The sequence below is a fragment of the Pseudoliparis swirei genome, chromosome 22 (genome assembly GCF_029220125.1).
Source record: "Pseudoliparis swirei isolate HS2019 ecotype Mariana Trench chromosome 22, NWPU_hadal_v1, whole genome shotgun sequence".
Classification (NCBI taxonomy): domain Eukaryota; kingdom Metazoa; phylum Chordata; class Actinopteri; order Perciformes; family Liparidae; genus Pseudoliparis; species Pseudoliparis swirei.
Genome location: NC_079409.1, coordinates 15,604,814 through 15,620,253, shown reverse-complemented (window position 1 = coordinate 15,620,253; position 15,440 = coordinate 15,604,814). Strand labels below are relative to the sequence as shown.

The 15,440-nt window shown below is 49.9% G+C and overlaps 2 protein-coding genes across 6 annotated transcripts in view; one reads left to right on the top strand and one right to left on the bottom strand.

Annotated features, from left to right (window-relative positions):
* The first annotated feature begins 258 nt into the window (after window positions 1–258).
* Window positions 259–6,542, top strand: znf526 (zinc finger protein 526). Of its 2 annotated transcripts, none has more exons than XM_056445039.1 (8): window positions 259–632; window positions 1,008–1,470; window positions 1,581–1,747; window positions 2,956–3,051; window positions 3,140–3,876; window positions 3,999–4,134; window positions 4,261–5,856; window positions 5,986–6,542. In XM_056445039.1, exons 2-8 carry the CDS (start codon window positions 1,161–1,163, stop codon window positions 6,157–6,159), a joined length of 3,216 nt encoding a protein of 1,071 aa, XP_056301014.1. In that variant the 5' UTR covers window positions 259–632; window positions 1,008–1,160; the 3' UTR covers window positions 6,160–6,542. The 2 variants fall into 2 exon arrangements, with proteins under 2 accessions (XP_056301014.1, XP_056301015.1); XM_056445040.1 differs by having other exon boundaries at window positions 259–735.
* A 292-nt stretch (window positions 6,543–6,834) lies between these two features.
* cicb (capicua transcriptional repressor b) overlaps window positions 6,835–15,440 on the bottom strand; it is a 38,189-nt gene continuing 29,583 nt past the window's right edge. For 3 of the 4 annotated variants that reach the window (XM_056445018.1, XM_056445016.1, XM_056445019.1), the window contains 10 exons: window positions 15,224–15,363; window positions 14,938–15,098; window positions 12,691–12,881; window positions 11,111–11,545; window positions 10,654–11,003; window positions 10,318–10,475; window positions 10,065–10,225; window positions 9,682–9,816; window positions 8,869–9,000; window positions 6,835–8,769 (listed from right to left, as the gene is read on the bottom strand). In XM_056445018.1, the coding sequence (XP_056300993.1) occupies window positions 8,480–8,769; window positions 8,869–9,000; window positions 9,682–9,816; window positions 10,065–10,225; window positions 10,318–10,475; window positions 10,654–11,003; window positions 11,111–11,545; window positions 12,691–12,881; window positions 14,938–15,098; window positions 15,224–15,363 (2,153 nt within the window). In that variant the 3' untranslated portion in view covers window positions 6,835–8,479. The remainder of the gene's footprint in view (window positions 8,770–8,868; window positions 9,001–9,681; window positions 9,817–10,064; window positions 10,226–10,317; window positions 10,476–10,653; window positions 11,004–11,110; window positions 11,546–12,690; window positions 12,882–14,937; window positions 15,099–15,223; window positions 15,364–15,440) is intronic. The other variant, XM_056445017.1, reaches the window with a different exon arrangement.

Here is a 15,440-nt window from a genome sequence, read left to right as displayed (position 1 = left end):
CATTCACATCCATACGAACCGGACAGAATATGGACTCAAATGTACAATAATGACAGCTGTGATTCGTAACACCTCGATGGCGCTGAAACAGGAGGAACATACATTAAAAGGGTGGAAGTTGCCTCGTAACCATATGTGTCAGCAAAAATTATTCTAATCGTCGCCATATCACATTAATTACTGTCGGTCGCTAACGTTCGACAAAAAAACTACAATGCCCAGCAGGAAAGCACCTTTTCTGAGTGACAGTCAGCTCGTCCAATCACAGATCCGTAAACGTCCACACTACCGCAGAGGGCCGGGCTTCGTGTCACACGAATGGAGGCGATCAGCGGGCAAACGTTTCATTTCACGCAATGAAATGCGGTTTCCCACGGACACTGTTTAACATTTCTACATTTCCATGCCACAGACGATGATGCGGGACCAGCAAAAAAGGGCGCTCGTCTTCGTGTGACCGAAGGGCGACGAGCACACGCGGCATCGTCCAACGAGAGTACATGAGAACCAAAAGGGAAGAAGGGCCCGCCGCCGCAGCCTTAGAGCTTCGGGAAAAAGTGGGTAGCGCCGCCTGACGGGCCGCCAGACGAACCGGGGAGCCGCCGTCAGGAAACCGCGGTGCTGAGAAACAGGTCTGCAATATCGGAGGGAGCGCCGCCAACAGCTCTCCTTATGCCATCACACACACGGCAAACACATAAGAGACACGTTTGTGTGGCGACGGGACGAAGATTAGTGAGTATCTGCTGAGTGGCGGCTGGCCTGTTAGCAATGGAGGGCCTCCGCTGAGCTAACGACTGCACATTGCGATGTTTGTTTGCGGGACTGTTTCACAATACCTGTGCAGACACTCGTGGGGCTTTTTTATTGAACACATTGATGATAAAGCCACCGCTGATGAGAGGAACACTGAATCCATGTATTTATCGTTTGATGCTGATTTTTTAAATGTGGATACGTTTAATTTTTAACGTGTTTTTTGTTGTGTTTTTGTTTTTTGACCACAGGTGTGCTCTGACACGAACCTTCATTGACTGGACACAGCACTGTGGATTCAGTTCAACGCCTCAGCACCTGTCATACAGCGTCTTTCGTGAAGCACTTGGACAATATATAAGACGAACCACATTTTAATACACGCAACCACACTGGACACCAGCATGGACGAGCAGCAGGAGCAGGAGGAGGAGGAGGCGGAGGGGGTGTATGTGGAGCACCAGTACATGTGCAGTGAGTGCCACCAGCTCTATAACACCCTCGAGGAGGTGCTGATCCACCAGCAGATCCACACTGGCCAAGAGGGAGACGGAGAGTTGGGGGAGGTCATGACCTTCCAGGGTGTCGCAGAGATGGGGCAAACCCAGCAGTACCAGTGTCTGGAGTGTGGGGCCCTCCTCATGAACCCGGAGGAACTGCTGCAGCACCAGGAGATGCACATGAGAGAGGCGGGGATGGAGGTGGAGCATCAAGGTGAGATATTTGATTGTGTGTATTTTATTGGGCTTTTTATTTGTTTACATAGCTACTTGTTATAGTAAGACGAAGAAACAACACTGACTGTGTGTATGACCGTTCCCCAGAGCTGTGTGAGGTTTTGGAGACAGAAGAAGGGTCTGAGGGTCAGCTGTCCGGGCCTGTTCAGTACCAGTGCCTCGACTGCCTGTCTCTGTTCGACTCGCCTGAGACGTGGCTGGAGCACCGGCGGACCCACAGCCGGAGCAGCACACACAGCAACACCGAGACCGTGGTAAGGGACATTTATCAGGGTTCGTACGGTCATGGAAAACCTGGAAAAGTCATGGAAAAAACTTAAATCATAAAAGTTTTGGAAAAGTCATGGAAATTTGTTATAATCACATGTTCATTTACGCCGAGTTTGAAATAATGAATATGTTTTTTAAAGAAAGACGCTCAAAATATAAGCCGGCGTACGCTCTCAATAGGCAACATTTTCTGAATTTTTCAGTTTGGTCATGGAAATTTGGTTTAAAGTCCTGGAAATCCATTGGTCAAAATGTGTAAGAACTCTGCTTTATTGAACTCACGGATAACTGGAAAACATTTTTATTATCTGGAAAGTAGAATTAACTAAACTTTTTTTTATGTGTAAATGCTCCAGTAGTCTTTCTGTCATTGTCAATACTGTTGGTAATTAAAACACATTGACTGGTGCAGTTCTTAAACCAATTAGTCAACGCTTGGTGTCACGTTTTTCACCCGACACAGCAACAATTAGTTTAAAAAAAAAAATTGCTTCCTAAATTGACTGGTCGTACCAAAAGCCTGCTATTGAGCTGTAACAAGGATAAATAAAGTGTGTATCTTGGGCCACGGTATTAATGATGTAGGTTATATTCTGCTTACCCATTCACATCCTGGAACAGGATTTATGTGGAGTGTAAAGTGCACGGTCACCTCTGTTGGGAGTTTTCCCCCGGACCATCAGAGTAGAGTTAATGTGTGCATCCGACCGACAGACATGTAATAATACATGATGAGTCGAGTCTCATTACGCAGTGAAGCTGACGATGGAACAACTGTAAATATGAGCGGTTCATTCGGTAACAGCTGAAATTTACTCATAAACCTTCGACTGCTGAGTCATTCGAACGCATCGCTCCAAATCACCTCGTAGTTTCTGACCTTCCATTCATTTCATTCGGGTTCGGCCCCTTCGCACCAAATCACATTCAAATATCTAACGGGAAACATTTGTCTCCGAGACTCTCCCGTTGGTGTCGGCCACCACAGATTGGTTTGCTGCAACCACACTAATTCTAGAAAGTACTGGTTTGAACGGGTGTCGCAGACATCTCGTCTCCAAAGCATCTGATAGTCAACCGGAAGACGTGAATCGGTGTCGGCATCTTTGCTCTTCTGAAGGGAGAGCCGTGATCAAACATTGATGAATCTGTCGAGAGTGTAACACGCCGTGTTTGTGTGTGTTGGCAACAGGAGTATGTGCTCCAGCCGGACGGCACCATCACGCCACTGAACAACATGCAGAACTACGTACTCAGTGAGCAGCAAGCCGGGGAGATCTTGGCCCAGGTACTGGGGACTGTCGACGCCTCAAAGCGGAGGGACGAAAGGACCACGCGATGCCGGGTTGTAAGGCGTGTCCGTCTGTCTCCTCCAGGTCCTCGCTCAGCAGCAGCAACAGCAACAGATGAAACTCCAGTCCAAACATTCCGCGCCCCCCCGCTCCTCCCTGCTGCCCCCCGTGACAGCTGTCCCTGGCTCTGCCACCATGCACCTGCAGATTCTCACGGCTCGAGCTCTGGCGGACAACTCGAGCGCCCCCGGCCAACGCCGCTCCAAGCTGCCCCCTCTGTTGCCCGCAATGGGCCGGGGCGGGGACCAGAGGCTGGAGTTAAGGTTGGCCCCCAGTGTCCCGGATGACACCCAGCAGCCAACAGAGGTGGTGGTCATCCACCCGTATGAGTGCTCAGAATGCTCCCTTCTCTTCCAGACCCCGGAGGACTTCCTCCAGCACCAGGGAGAGCACTTCCTGGGTCAGGACAAGGAGAGTGGAGAGCCAGGCGTCATGAGTGGCTTCGAGGAGGTGCGAGGGAGGGAGGAGACGGCGGAGAAGGGGGAGGACGTTAGGATGAGGGTAGCGGATAAGAAAGCGGCCGTCTGGGCCAAGTCCCAACAGTGCGAACTCTGCAAGCACACCTTCACCTCCGTCAACCGGCTCGCCGCTCACAAGCGCGTGCACGAGCAGGGCACGCACGAATGCCCGGAGTGTGGCAAAGTGTTCAAGAAGGCGACGTCACTGCAGACGCACATGCGCACGCACTCGGGCGTGGCCAGGTACTTGTGTGTGGACTGCGGCAGCGGCTTCACCACGGAGATGACGCTCATCATGCACAGGTAAACACACACACACACACACACACCCGGCGGGCTGCGTCGCCGTGAGCGTCAGGCGGCCGATGGGAACGCTTTTTAAATTCTTTTTCTGTGTTTCATATTCCCCCCCCGATGTCTTACAGGAAGTCCCACATCGCAGATCCCCTTCACAAGTGTCAGTTCTGCAACAAAACATTCACCAACATGACCAAGTACCTCTACCACCGGAGGACCCACCTCAACCGCGACTCGCCCGGCACGCCCGCCCCCGTCTCCATGGTAGTACAATCAGCATATCTCCCACACACACACACACACACACACACAATTGCGTCCGCAGACCTTTTTTAAGTTAGTGTGTCATTTCAATTTGGCGTGTGCTTGCTTTTTCCCCCCCCCCTGCAGTCCTCAGCTCCCATGAGAGCGTCGCTCTCTGCACTCGCCATTCTACGGCGAGCGAGAGAGAGGAGTTCTCTCACTGAGGAGGCAAAGGGCAACCTGCTGGCCCCGCTCTCTGAAGATGAGATGGAAACAATGGGGGAAGAGGCCATTCAGAGTTCTCAGAGCACAGTGGTGGTGGGTGAAGTGGGAAATGGAGGGGAGGGCGACGACTTGGAGGCGGCTGCCCCACTGGAAGCAAACGCAGACGCCCCCCAACGGGTGGAGGACGCCACCGAGTCCGGCTCGGCTACAAACCGCGTTCCCCCCGACGACCCCGCCGTTTGCGTCGCAGCCGAAGCCGGAGCCGCTTCGGCCGCGTCCGCCGTCCCCTCTGACAAAGGGCTGTTCTCTTGCCGCTCGTGCCCCAAGAGCTTCCTCTCGCCGCTGCAGCTCGTTCACCACCGCCGCAGGTCCCACGTCGCCGAGCGCAGCTTCAGCTGCGGCGTCTGCGGCAAGTCGTTCAAGAAGCAGATCCACGTGCGCAACCACATCCGCATTCACACCGGCGAGCGGCCCTTTCAGTGCTCCGACTGCGGCAAAACCTTCTCGTCTCTCGCCAACCTGACGAGGCACAACCTCATCCACTCCGGCGTGCGTCCGTACCGCTGCGACGTCTGCCACCGCTCCTTCTCGCAGTCCTCCAACCTCCGGCAGCACAGCCGGCTGCACGCCGGCGCCGCGGCGCTGTGCTGCGCCGAATGCCCCGCCACCTTCCGCTGGCCCACCAAGCTGGCGGCGCACCGCTACACTCGGCACGCCGGGGCGCCGGCCCCGTTCCCGTGTCCCCACTGCGAGAACGGCTTCCTGACCAGGAGGCAGCGGGACGGCCACCTTCTGGAGCGGCACCCGGCGCTGGTGCAGGCCGCCACGGGGGTCGACGCGGGCCAAGGCGACCGGGCCGAGTCGGGCCGAGACCCGGCGGAGGCGGAGTCGGGCGATCCGGCCGGTCTCGTGCGCGGCGGCCTAGATTGTAATATTTGCGGGAAGAAGCTCAATTCTCCCGCCAACCTCCGGCTCCACAGGTTGAGCCACTTCGCCGCCGCCGCCGGGCGGCCGCGCGGCGCCGCCGGGCTGCGGCCCAAAGCCCACCAGTGTCTCACCTGTGGCAAACTGTTTGTGTCGTCCTCCGGAGTCGCGCTCCACCAGCGGGTCCACACCGGCGAGCGGCCGTTCCCGTGCAAAGTGTGCGGCAAGTGCTTCCGCCAGAACACGCACCTGCGCGAGCACCTGCGCACGCACTCGGGCGAGCGGCCGTTCCGCTGCGAGGTGTGCGGCAAGGGCTTCATCCAGAGCATGCACCTGGCCGAGCACCGGCGGACGCACACGGGCGAGCGGCCGCACGTCTGTCCGCAGTGCGGCAAAGCCTTCAAGACCTTCTCCAATCTGAGGAACCACAAGAAGACCCACGCCCGGCAGCAGCGGCTGGACCAAGAGGCCGCCGCCCGGGGGGCCGCCGCGGAGGAGGCCAGCTCTGCTGTGGCGGTGGCGGACGCGTCGGTAGTGGAAGTCGCTAACGGGCAGCCTCAGCTCATCCAGATCCAGGCCTCAGATCTTCTGCAGGTCGGGATGTATATCCTTCTCACTCATCCCGAACAAAAGCAACCATAATTAAGTCCCATCGATGCATCGTGTCTGTTTTCTTTCCGCCGTCGGTCGAATCTAATCCTGAGCTCCGTTTCCTCCCCTCAGACTCGGGGCACTCCCACGATCGTGTGCAACGAGTTCGGGGAGACCATCGCCATCATCGAGACCAGCGAGGGAGAAGTGCTGCCCCTGGAGCAGGCCTTGGAGATCTACCACAGCGCGCTGGAGAACGGCCTCGCCATGGACACGGGCGCCATGGAGGGGCTGCAGCTCCTCTGAGCACGACGGGACTCGCAAAATACGTTATTCTGCCAAGTTGATGAGTTCAGTGTCTTAAAACTGACTGACAAAGACTAATTGACTACTGAGAGGTTGAGTCCAGATCGTTATGGACTGAGTGGATATGGAGTTCAGCCATCAGACCAAAGTAACTCATCCTCCGTCTTTTACTAAGCTATGAGCGGGATTACAGTTTATTTGAATAACGCGTAGTGAAAGGCAGGATGTGGCATTCATGACGAATGACTTTGATTGTGCCTCGGATGACATTTGTTCGATTCATTTTTATCATTTATATGAAATTAATGTGACTTTTCCTCTGTTTAAAGGTTTGGTTGTGCTGTTGTAAATAAGTGAAATCAATAAATGTTTTTTCATGGTGATTCATCTGTGACCGGCGCTCGTGCAACACAAACATGTTAACGTTCACATATCAAGACTCAACTGTACAAAATCAATTACATTTAAATGGTGCTGCACAAAAATGATGCTCCATTTTTTTAACCTTGATCCATGTAGTTTATCTGCTTAAAGAAAAGTTTGTTTCCACATTGCCAGTGATACAATCCCTTTAATTGAACACCTACTTTTATTTGCATACTGAAAGACACAGATACAAACTTAAATTATTCATATCAATTCCTCGGAACAGTAAAACAAGGAGTATAACACAAAAACATTAATAGCCATATTTATTGTTTTTTTTCCATTTCATGTGTCTTACCTTCGGTTATGGGTTTCTTAAAAGTCAACTCATGTTCAATGACGGATGTTTTTCTTAATATAATGAGTCTACTGACTACAGTAATTATTTACAACACAACCAAGTAAACCAGTATTAGATGCTGCCGGCTCTGATTCATGACCCTCACTTCCCCCGGTTTCTCTCCGCCGGCCTGAAAAGGTCTGGAGAGAGCAATAAAGTGACAAAGGGAGGAAGAACAGAAGGAAAGAGGGAGCAAGGAGATGTACAAGTGTTGAGGCTATAAAATCAAACTTGGCGAGGGACAGAGGCCTACAGGGTTGTCTAAAAACATACGGCTTATTACTGCTGAATGGAAAGGGCCACGTCGTGTTTGTCCTCTCCAACGAACAATAAAATAACTGCACCGCAGGGACTGGCTGAGGTGAGAGGCAAGTCGAAGGAAGACAAGAATGGAGGAACTGGACAAGCGTCACGCAGCTTCTCACCTCCAAATTGATCAAAACTAAATAGTTCAATAAATCAGGAGCCGGCAAAAGGAAAGGAAAGATCTGCCAGCAATGAGAACAGAAGTAAGGAACGGGGGTTCACTGCAATGATATAAGGAGTAATAGTAATCATAATAATAACCATAGGAATAGTACAACAACAAACTGAATAGGACAACGTTAAATACAAATCAAATTATTTAAAAAAAGAAGCACATAAAACTGCTTGGCAAGAGGATTAAAGGCCTAATCAGCCCGACCTCTACGACTCGGAGCCAGGATGTGCCCGTTGACTCTGACCGCCTCCTTCCTTCATGGCCAGCGAGTGAGAGGCACAGGAATGCTCGCTTCCTACATACTGGCATGTGCTAGGGTCAATCGCGAGAAGGGAGGACGGGGCCAGGCAGGTCATTGCAGGAATGATGGCAGGAATGATGTCACTCCCGGTACATCTCCCCTCAAGGTCGACACGTGAACAACAACATGGAGAACAAGATGGTTCCAGGTGGAGAGAGACGGTTCTCTTGTCCGGTCCAATAGTTTCCGGCTGTTGAGGGCCCAGCCCCCGAATGTCAGCGGAAGCCAGACAAGCGTACGACGGGGAAGTCTCCACACAGGTTGCTCCTCGCTGCTCTACTCCTCGAAGGCTATGAAAACAAACATCAACACGCAGAATATTCTTGTTTTCAAGCCGCTGACTTTTCCTCGTCTCTCGACGGGTCGAGCAGGACTCTGCGTCCAGACCAGGTGGACGAGAGCGGCCGCTTCGCTCGCTGGCTTCAACGGTACGATCCCATGGTGGTTAATACAGAGTGTGACTTCAAGTGTGCTAGTTAAGAGTTTGCAGTGTGTGTGTGCGCGTATATATATATATATGTATGTGCGTCGTGTTGGTGTCATGAAGAAGTCTTTGTGCCGTGAGGTTTCATGCAGCTAACTGAAAACAAAAGTCCCAACACTGCAGACAAAACATATATCACTGCCACCGGTTGGGTGAAAGGATGGAAAGAAAGCAGGATCAGACCAGAGGGGTAGGAGTGAAGTGTGTGTGTGTGTGTGTGTGTGTAGGGGGTGGAAAGGTGTGACTTTAACAGCCACTGATTGGTCGATTTCAATTTGCGAGCATCCTTCATCTCGAAGAGTCCTGTGAATCCCGAGGATCCTCTTGGCTTCCCTCGGCCCCTTCCTCCACGTCCTCGTCCTGCAGGTCCCCGCCTCCCCTCGTGGATCCTTCCCCGGACTGGGAGCCAGAAGGTCCAGGGAGGGGCCCCATCGAGTCAGGGATGCCTAACGCGGAGACATCCGAGGGGGCGGCCGTCTGCATGATCTTCTGCCGCACCTCCCTGATCTTCAGCTGCAGACACACCTTGGAAGGGAATATATCGCAGTACCTCGTCTGGAAGGCTGCCGTGGCCTGGGCTGCAAGCGAAATGAACCCGACACGGATCGACGTCAACGCGTGTGGATTCATTCTGAAATGCTCGTGGATGTATTGCGGTGCGTGTGCCCATTTCTTACCGGATGGAAAGAAGCCCTGCTCCTGGAACAGCTGCATGACCAGCGCTCGCCTGTGGTCCAGTGTCCGCCTCAGGGAGGAGTAGGACACCTTGTCGAACTCCATATCGGTCAGGATGTCTTCTCCGTCTGGGGCTGAGGGACAAACGGGTGGAGCGTCTTTAGGAAACTCGTTACTAGAGTCTGTGGTTATGTCCCTCAGGGGCCACCATACGACAGTGGCTACAACATTCATCAAAGTCGGTCATTCTTCTCTGGCTCACACATTTTGGGATTTTCTCATCAGTCCTAAAATCAGTTTGACACATTAGAAAGAAGGTCTCCAGAGCAGCCGTTTCCAGATGTCTCAAGAGCATCTTTTCAGGATTCAGACACTTAAATATTTCTTTCCCCAAGTACAAAACACAAGCAACAGACACATAAACATCACGCAGGCTTTGTAGCGCATGTCACCTGACCCCTTCAACCCCAGAACAAACCTCCTCAAGCCAACACACAATGCTACTGGTAGTAGTCATACTTTGTAATATTAATAATCACTTTTGAAAACATGTACATGAGCAGATTCTCACCAAGATGAGATCAAATAGAAAAAAAAACACAAACTATGTCGGAGGCATTTATCACTAAAACACACAAGATCAAATCATTACGATGAAAGTAAAGCGCAAACACAAAAAGACAACAATAAACACAAAAGAGCTTCAACCCAAACCTCTCCCCTACGCTTCTATTACACACACCGCCGGTGAAGAACTGGACATTAAAGGACCAGACGATGACCTCGGGGACTCCTGGCTCCGCCCCGTTTGTTACCTGTTCTGTCGAAGGTGAAGATTTCTCCCTCACACTTGGTGGCACTTTTAGGCGTGTTGGGCTCCGAGCTGCAGCTCGAGCGCCGCCGACTCTTCCTCTTTGGGGAGATTTGCTCGTCAGTGGCCGAGTCCAAATCTAGAAGCACCCGGAAGAAGAGAAGTAATAATCAGCGAGGATCAAATCTCCAAATGCATCAAGATTCATCTCAGAAACCTGAACGGAGCCTCGCGCAGGAAACAGTCAAGAGACACGAGAGACGGATCTAGCTTTGCTGCCCTGAAAACAAGCAACAATGTGCCGTTCGCCAAATGAATGCACGCCGGCGGCTATTGTTCGGCGCTCAGTTTTAAAGCATGAAGTTCAGAGAATCCTGAGAGTAGAACCTGTCGAGTTCTTCCTCTTGCGCCGATAGCTGCCCAGGATGGCCCGGGGCGAAGTGGCCAGACTCTGCAGGGTGGGGGACGGCAGAACCTCCTCAGGTCGAAACTCTGGCAGCTCAGCGAAGCGCTCCTCGAAATACACCTCCGACAGCACCCTGCCCGACCAACACACACACACACACACACAGTATATATACACCATCCATCAGGGATTAGTGCAACCACACGCAAAAGATCGAGGAAGCCGTTAACTCACTTGTCCACGGATTCAAAAGTCCTCTTCAGTGGTGGTGGGCGGGCTTTGACCTTTTTGGGCGGAGGAGCATCTTTGTCGGCGTGTGGGGGGGGCAGGGCCGCTTCTGTTGCTGATGGGGCGCTGGGAGGCAAGGAGACGAGAGACTCCTTCCAGCCAGCCTGCAGAGGGTTCAATTGAACTATTTCATACAAAGTCACACTTTTTATTTTTATATTTGAATATCTGTGTTCTTTTTTTACTCCAATATTTTTTTTTTAACTAAGAATGTTCCATCAAAGCCCTAATGATGTCATGCGTCAACAACAACAACCGGGTGCTTTCCTCTCGCTCTCTCACCTCTTTGGTGCTCGTGTTTTCCCGGTGCTGCGTGTCGAAGGACTCCGCAGCACCGGGGCCCTCCAGCGGTCGGTCGGAGGACGGCTCCTCCGCCGGGTGGGTTGACGGAGGCCCCGTCTGCCCCGCCAGCTCAGCATCAAACGAGAAGCGACTGGTGGCTGCAGCTACTCTCTCCCGTTCCCTCTCTCTCTCCCTTTCCCGTTCCCTCTCTCTCTCCCGTTCCCGTTCCCTCTCCTTTCCTCGGCCTCCTCCTTCATAGCTGCCGATGGGAATGTTCGCCAGCGTCGCCTTCACCTTCTGAGGGGTCCTGACCGGAAGCTGCGTTAGTTTCGGTGTACCTGGTGCACTGCCTGTAAAACGGAACGATGAAGACGAGTTAAAAAAATAGATCATCCATTAAAATAATGACCGTTCAAATGTACAGTCATGTGACTCCCAGCATGACGTGCAGCCGTACCAGGCGTTTGGATCGGAAGAGGACTGCAGGGCCGTGTGCACACGGCTGAGCCACTTGGAGGTGCCACTGAGCTGCAACTGCTGGAGGGCTGCCTCTCCAGGTGCCTGTCCGAATGAGTCAGCAGTTCTGTCTGCCTCTCAGCCTGTCTGTCTGCAGGTCTGTCTGCAGGCAGGTGCCTGTCTGCCTGTCTGTCCGGGTGTGGGTGTATGATGGTGCTGGGGGTCGCGGTGTGTTTGGAGAGGATGTGGGGGGAAACGGTGGAAGGGCCGGAGATGGAGTAGACCACGCTGGGGGGTACCGGCGTCATAGAGACCACCCCTGTTGCCATGGTGATGCTGGGTGAAGGAGAGTAGATGGTGACTATCTGGCCCCCAGAGCCCGAGGCAGGGCCTGAGGGCTGTTGAGCCTGAGCTGTGGCTACCAGTGGGGGCTGACCTGAATGAAGGAAACAGGAATATTATTTATGTTATGTATAACACATGTAAAACATTCTCACATCTATAACAGCCCATGTCCACTTGGCTGCTTTCTTGCTGACCTTTTACCTGTGATTAGGCTTTTATCACAAAGAGGTATTCAACTACATCTACTGAACTTGGTTTACACACCACATCAATGACATCATCATCATCATCAATGACCAGCAAATATGTTGTAAACAGATATGGATCCAATCAAGAGACACATGTGGTTGTTCAGGGTCATCAAGCAAGTTTAAATATGATAAGATATCTAAAAGCTTATTGTTTATCCAGCTTAGCAGTGAGAGTTAAGTTGTTCTAATAATAAATAAATTCATGAAGTTATCTAAATAAATTGAGGGTTTGGAACATTATGATGGAAGTATGCGACCTCTTTCTTACTAACTTATATATCATAAGTCTAATGTTTGGGTTGATTTGTTACACAGATTTGGCAGTAAATTAGAAAACAAGTTACAATTTGAAAGTTACAAAAAAATGATGAAGAATCCTTCCAATATACTTTAATACAAAAAACTCGATGTTCGAGATTTTGCTTCCAAGACATTTCGACATTTGGTCTAAGATGAGCAACTTCTGTTATGAAACTTCTACAAAACCCACTTCAAACGAATAAACCTCGCTCGATTATCCTAGAGGTCATCAAAGGTCATTTTGTAGATGATGTCAAGTTTTAAAAGATGGTCTCACTACAATTAAATGGATAATAAGAAGACTTCCATCGTCATACAAAAACACAATTGGGCTCATACCCAAATTGTGAAATTCCAACCCTGGTTAGTTTAGATATCGGGTAACTGTGATTGGCTGCAAAGGGGAGACGAGGCTGACCATAAGTTAATTCAGATATCATGAGGTGAGAGGCCTCAAGATATCGAAAGGACCTCTTTAAAAATAGCCATTCCAGTCTTTCCCTTTGCCAAAATATATAGCGTGACTTAGTTTGCATGCCTGGTGCTGTGTTCACACTGAGCGTTTTGTAAGCTATGGCATGGAAAACGTTCAACATTTGTCAAGGGCCGGTTATTCATTGTTGCTTTTCATCAAAATACTTTAAAAACACAAATTGCCTTAGGATCAGAAGCAATGAGCACTGACCTGTGATCAGCGGCTGAACCAGAGTCTGACCAGGCGGTGCGATTGCTGTGAATCCGAGTGTTGCCAGGGGCGACGGCCCATATGCAGATCCAGGCCCCGACAGGGCTTGCTGCGTGGTGGAAGAGCCTGTTGTCGTGGAGACCAGAGGCAGAGCGGATGCGACCCCTGGAGTGGACTGGACATAGGTGATCCTGGATGAGGAGGCACAGTAAAGGGCAGCGGTGGTTAGAGGAAAGAAGTATGGAGGAATACAAATGAAGAGAGGGAAGGTGACATTTTTTGTCATGACAAAATGTCAGAAAAGGTGACAGAAAGTGTTTTTGTGTACAATCATGAGAACTGAAGGAAACATGTGAGAAAGAAAGAGGAAGCACAGTGCTGCAGTGTGTGTGTGTGTGTGGAGCTGAGAGGTAGCGTGTGGGAGGCCGGCAGAGACAACCTGGGCCATCAGCAGCATGACTAACACGCCCAGAATAGAGCTGCACTGCTCCAGCTGCACCCTGCTGGAGTTTTTATATTCTCGTAAATTGTTTGCTCGCTGTGCTTTCAGGAAAATGGACATCACAGCCTTTAAAATGTTTTTTTACTTTTTTATACATTTGATCATTTATCAAGAACCAGATCGAACTAAAGATACTTTTTAAAATCTGTAAAGGAAAATATGTATTTATTTATGCATGTACTTTACCACCTTGGTACAACAGTTTAAAACAGCAAACGCATTTAATTATTAGATGACATTATCTGCTTTTACATGGAGCTTTGTATCCCACTCATAACCACAATCTTCTTTAACCCTCCTGTTACCTTTATATTTACTAACATATTTTACCCTTGAGGTCAATATGACCCCAGCTATCAAAATCTCCAGAAAATTATTAGAATTAATATTGTTTTCCAAGTTTAAGTGTGAGGTACTTTATGTTTATTTGTTGACTCCCGAAAGAACACCGACATTAAACATTGAATTGGGTCAAATTGACCCAAAGGCGACAGGAGGGTTAAATATCGAATCGGGTCAAAATGACCCGAAGGCAACACAAGGGTTAAAACCGCGGTTGGCATAAAGTGGCCTATTTGGAAAAGTGTTTCATTGCATCTGAAATGGTTGAAAGCATCTTCATGAAAAGAAAATTGTCATTTAAATATTATTTTTGATTGCTTTCTATTTTTGGGGTATGTAAACCAGTTCTGAACTTGTTCCTTCAATTTCCAAGTCCAAGATGGCTGCAAGGGGATTATATTTGGTTAGGTGTTTACTAGTTTTAGAGAAATTCAGAATAAGTGCAAATTAGTGGCTCCCTGTCTCCCGTTTACTGAATGCTGGCGAAGTATATTCTGAAAAACAAATGTAGCTTCAATCGCGAGCACCAAACCAATAATGGGGATCAGAGATCTTTCTAATCTTTGTTCTTGTGTTGAAACTCCCTTCTCTAAATATTTATTCTGCAGCATGTAGAGAGAACACGTAAACATTACACCTGATCCAGTTATTATTCTGAAGCACCATGTGAAGACTTTTATGGAGATTTATATCATACAGAAACAAATATTTGGCTCGTATAAACCTGAAAGAAACAGCCAATAAAGAAACTTCTACAGAGATCAAAAGTAGCCCAGGGTGGACGCGTGAGGCATATGTTCATAAATCAGCACCTGTTGGTCAGAGTCCAGCTCGACTGGCACATTATTTGTTCTCATCTACTTTCAGACATCTGATCTGTGACCGTGCTGGTTTATCCATCTCCTTAAGATGTTGCTCATCTGCAGTATTTTGTTTGTAAAAGGGTCCAATAAACACATTTGATTTCCGTGAGCAAATGAAATGCTAATTAAGCCGTCGCTTGAAATATAGTCCACAGCTTTCCTTAGAGGGCGGCGTAAATCACTGGATTAGATCATAACATTGTGTTTTGAAAATCACTAAATGCTGCAAACATGATAGCAGCATGCTCAAATGTTTACTTATAAGATGAAGTGCATTTCTGAAAGAGCCTTTTATAGCCTTCTTTCAGTGGCAGGTGGGTGGGTTTCGTCTCGTGAAAATAAAAAAAGGTGCGAGGTAAGCAATTGCAGAAAAGCTTTTCACAGCTAATTTAGAATAACTATAGAGGCTATTAACGTATCTGCACTCTTTGTTTAGTTCATTCTGGTGCACGTTGAGTTGACGTAGTATTCCTGTTCTGTAGGATCAAGAGGTATAGGATCCATATTCATTCCTTCACTGGTTTGTTTGCCGTGGTCTACCTGGTCGGAGCTGGCGGCAGCAGCACAGCCTGGGAGGGGGCCGATCCCGGAGCCATCACAGCAGCTGTGCCCACTGTGACGGGGAAGGGGCTGGCAGGGTGGACCGCTCCACCGTGAAGCAGCTGGGACTGGACCAAAGTCATCGGAGCGATTTGGATGATCTGACACGGAAAGAGGAGCCGATAAGGAATACGACAAATACTAACGGGCAGTGCAAGTGGTGAGCTCATCATATATTTGTACTAGCATTATCAAGTTGTCGTGATAGTGCCTTCAGCTCACTGACCTTGCTTCCCGTCTGAGCGCCGTTCTGGACCGGAAGAAGCGGCGCCACAATGGGAACCTGCTGGGCAGAGGCTGGTGCTGTCCGTACTGTTGCCATGGGAACAAGCATTTTGCCCTGGAGCACTGGAGACTGTGTTTGCACTGAGGCAAGGAAAGACAAGAGAGGGAGAGCGGGCCTTTTATTAGACGTAACACCGCGACCATGCCCACTTGCTGCG

Excerpts from the sequence above, each read along its gene's own strand:
- znf526 (XM_056445039.1), top strand. The coding sequence starts at position 1,161 with ATGGACGAGCAGCAGGAGCAGGAGGAGGAGGAGGCGGAGGGGGTGTAT. Across the intron at positions 1,748-2,955 it reads ACAGCAACACCGAGACCGTG|GAGTATGTGCTCCAGCCGGA; the intron begins GTAAGGGACATT and ends TGTTGGCAACAG. Across the intron at positions 4,135-4,260 it reads CGCCCGCCCCCGTCTCCATG|TCCTCAGCTCCCATGAGAGC; the intron begins GTAGTACAATCA and ends CCCCCCCTGCAG.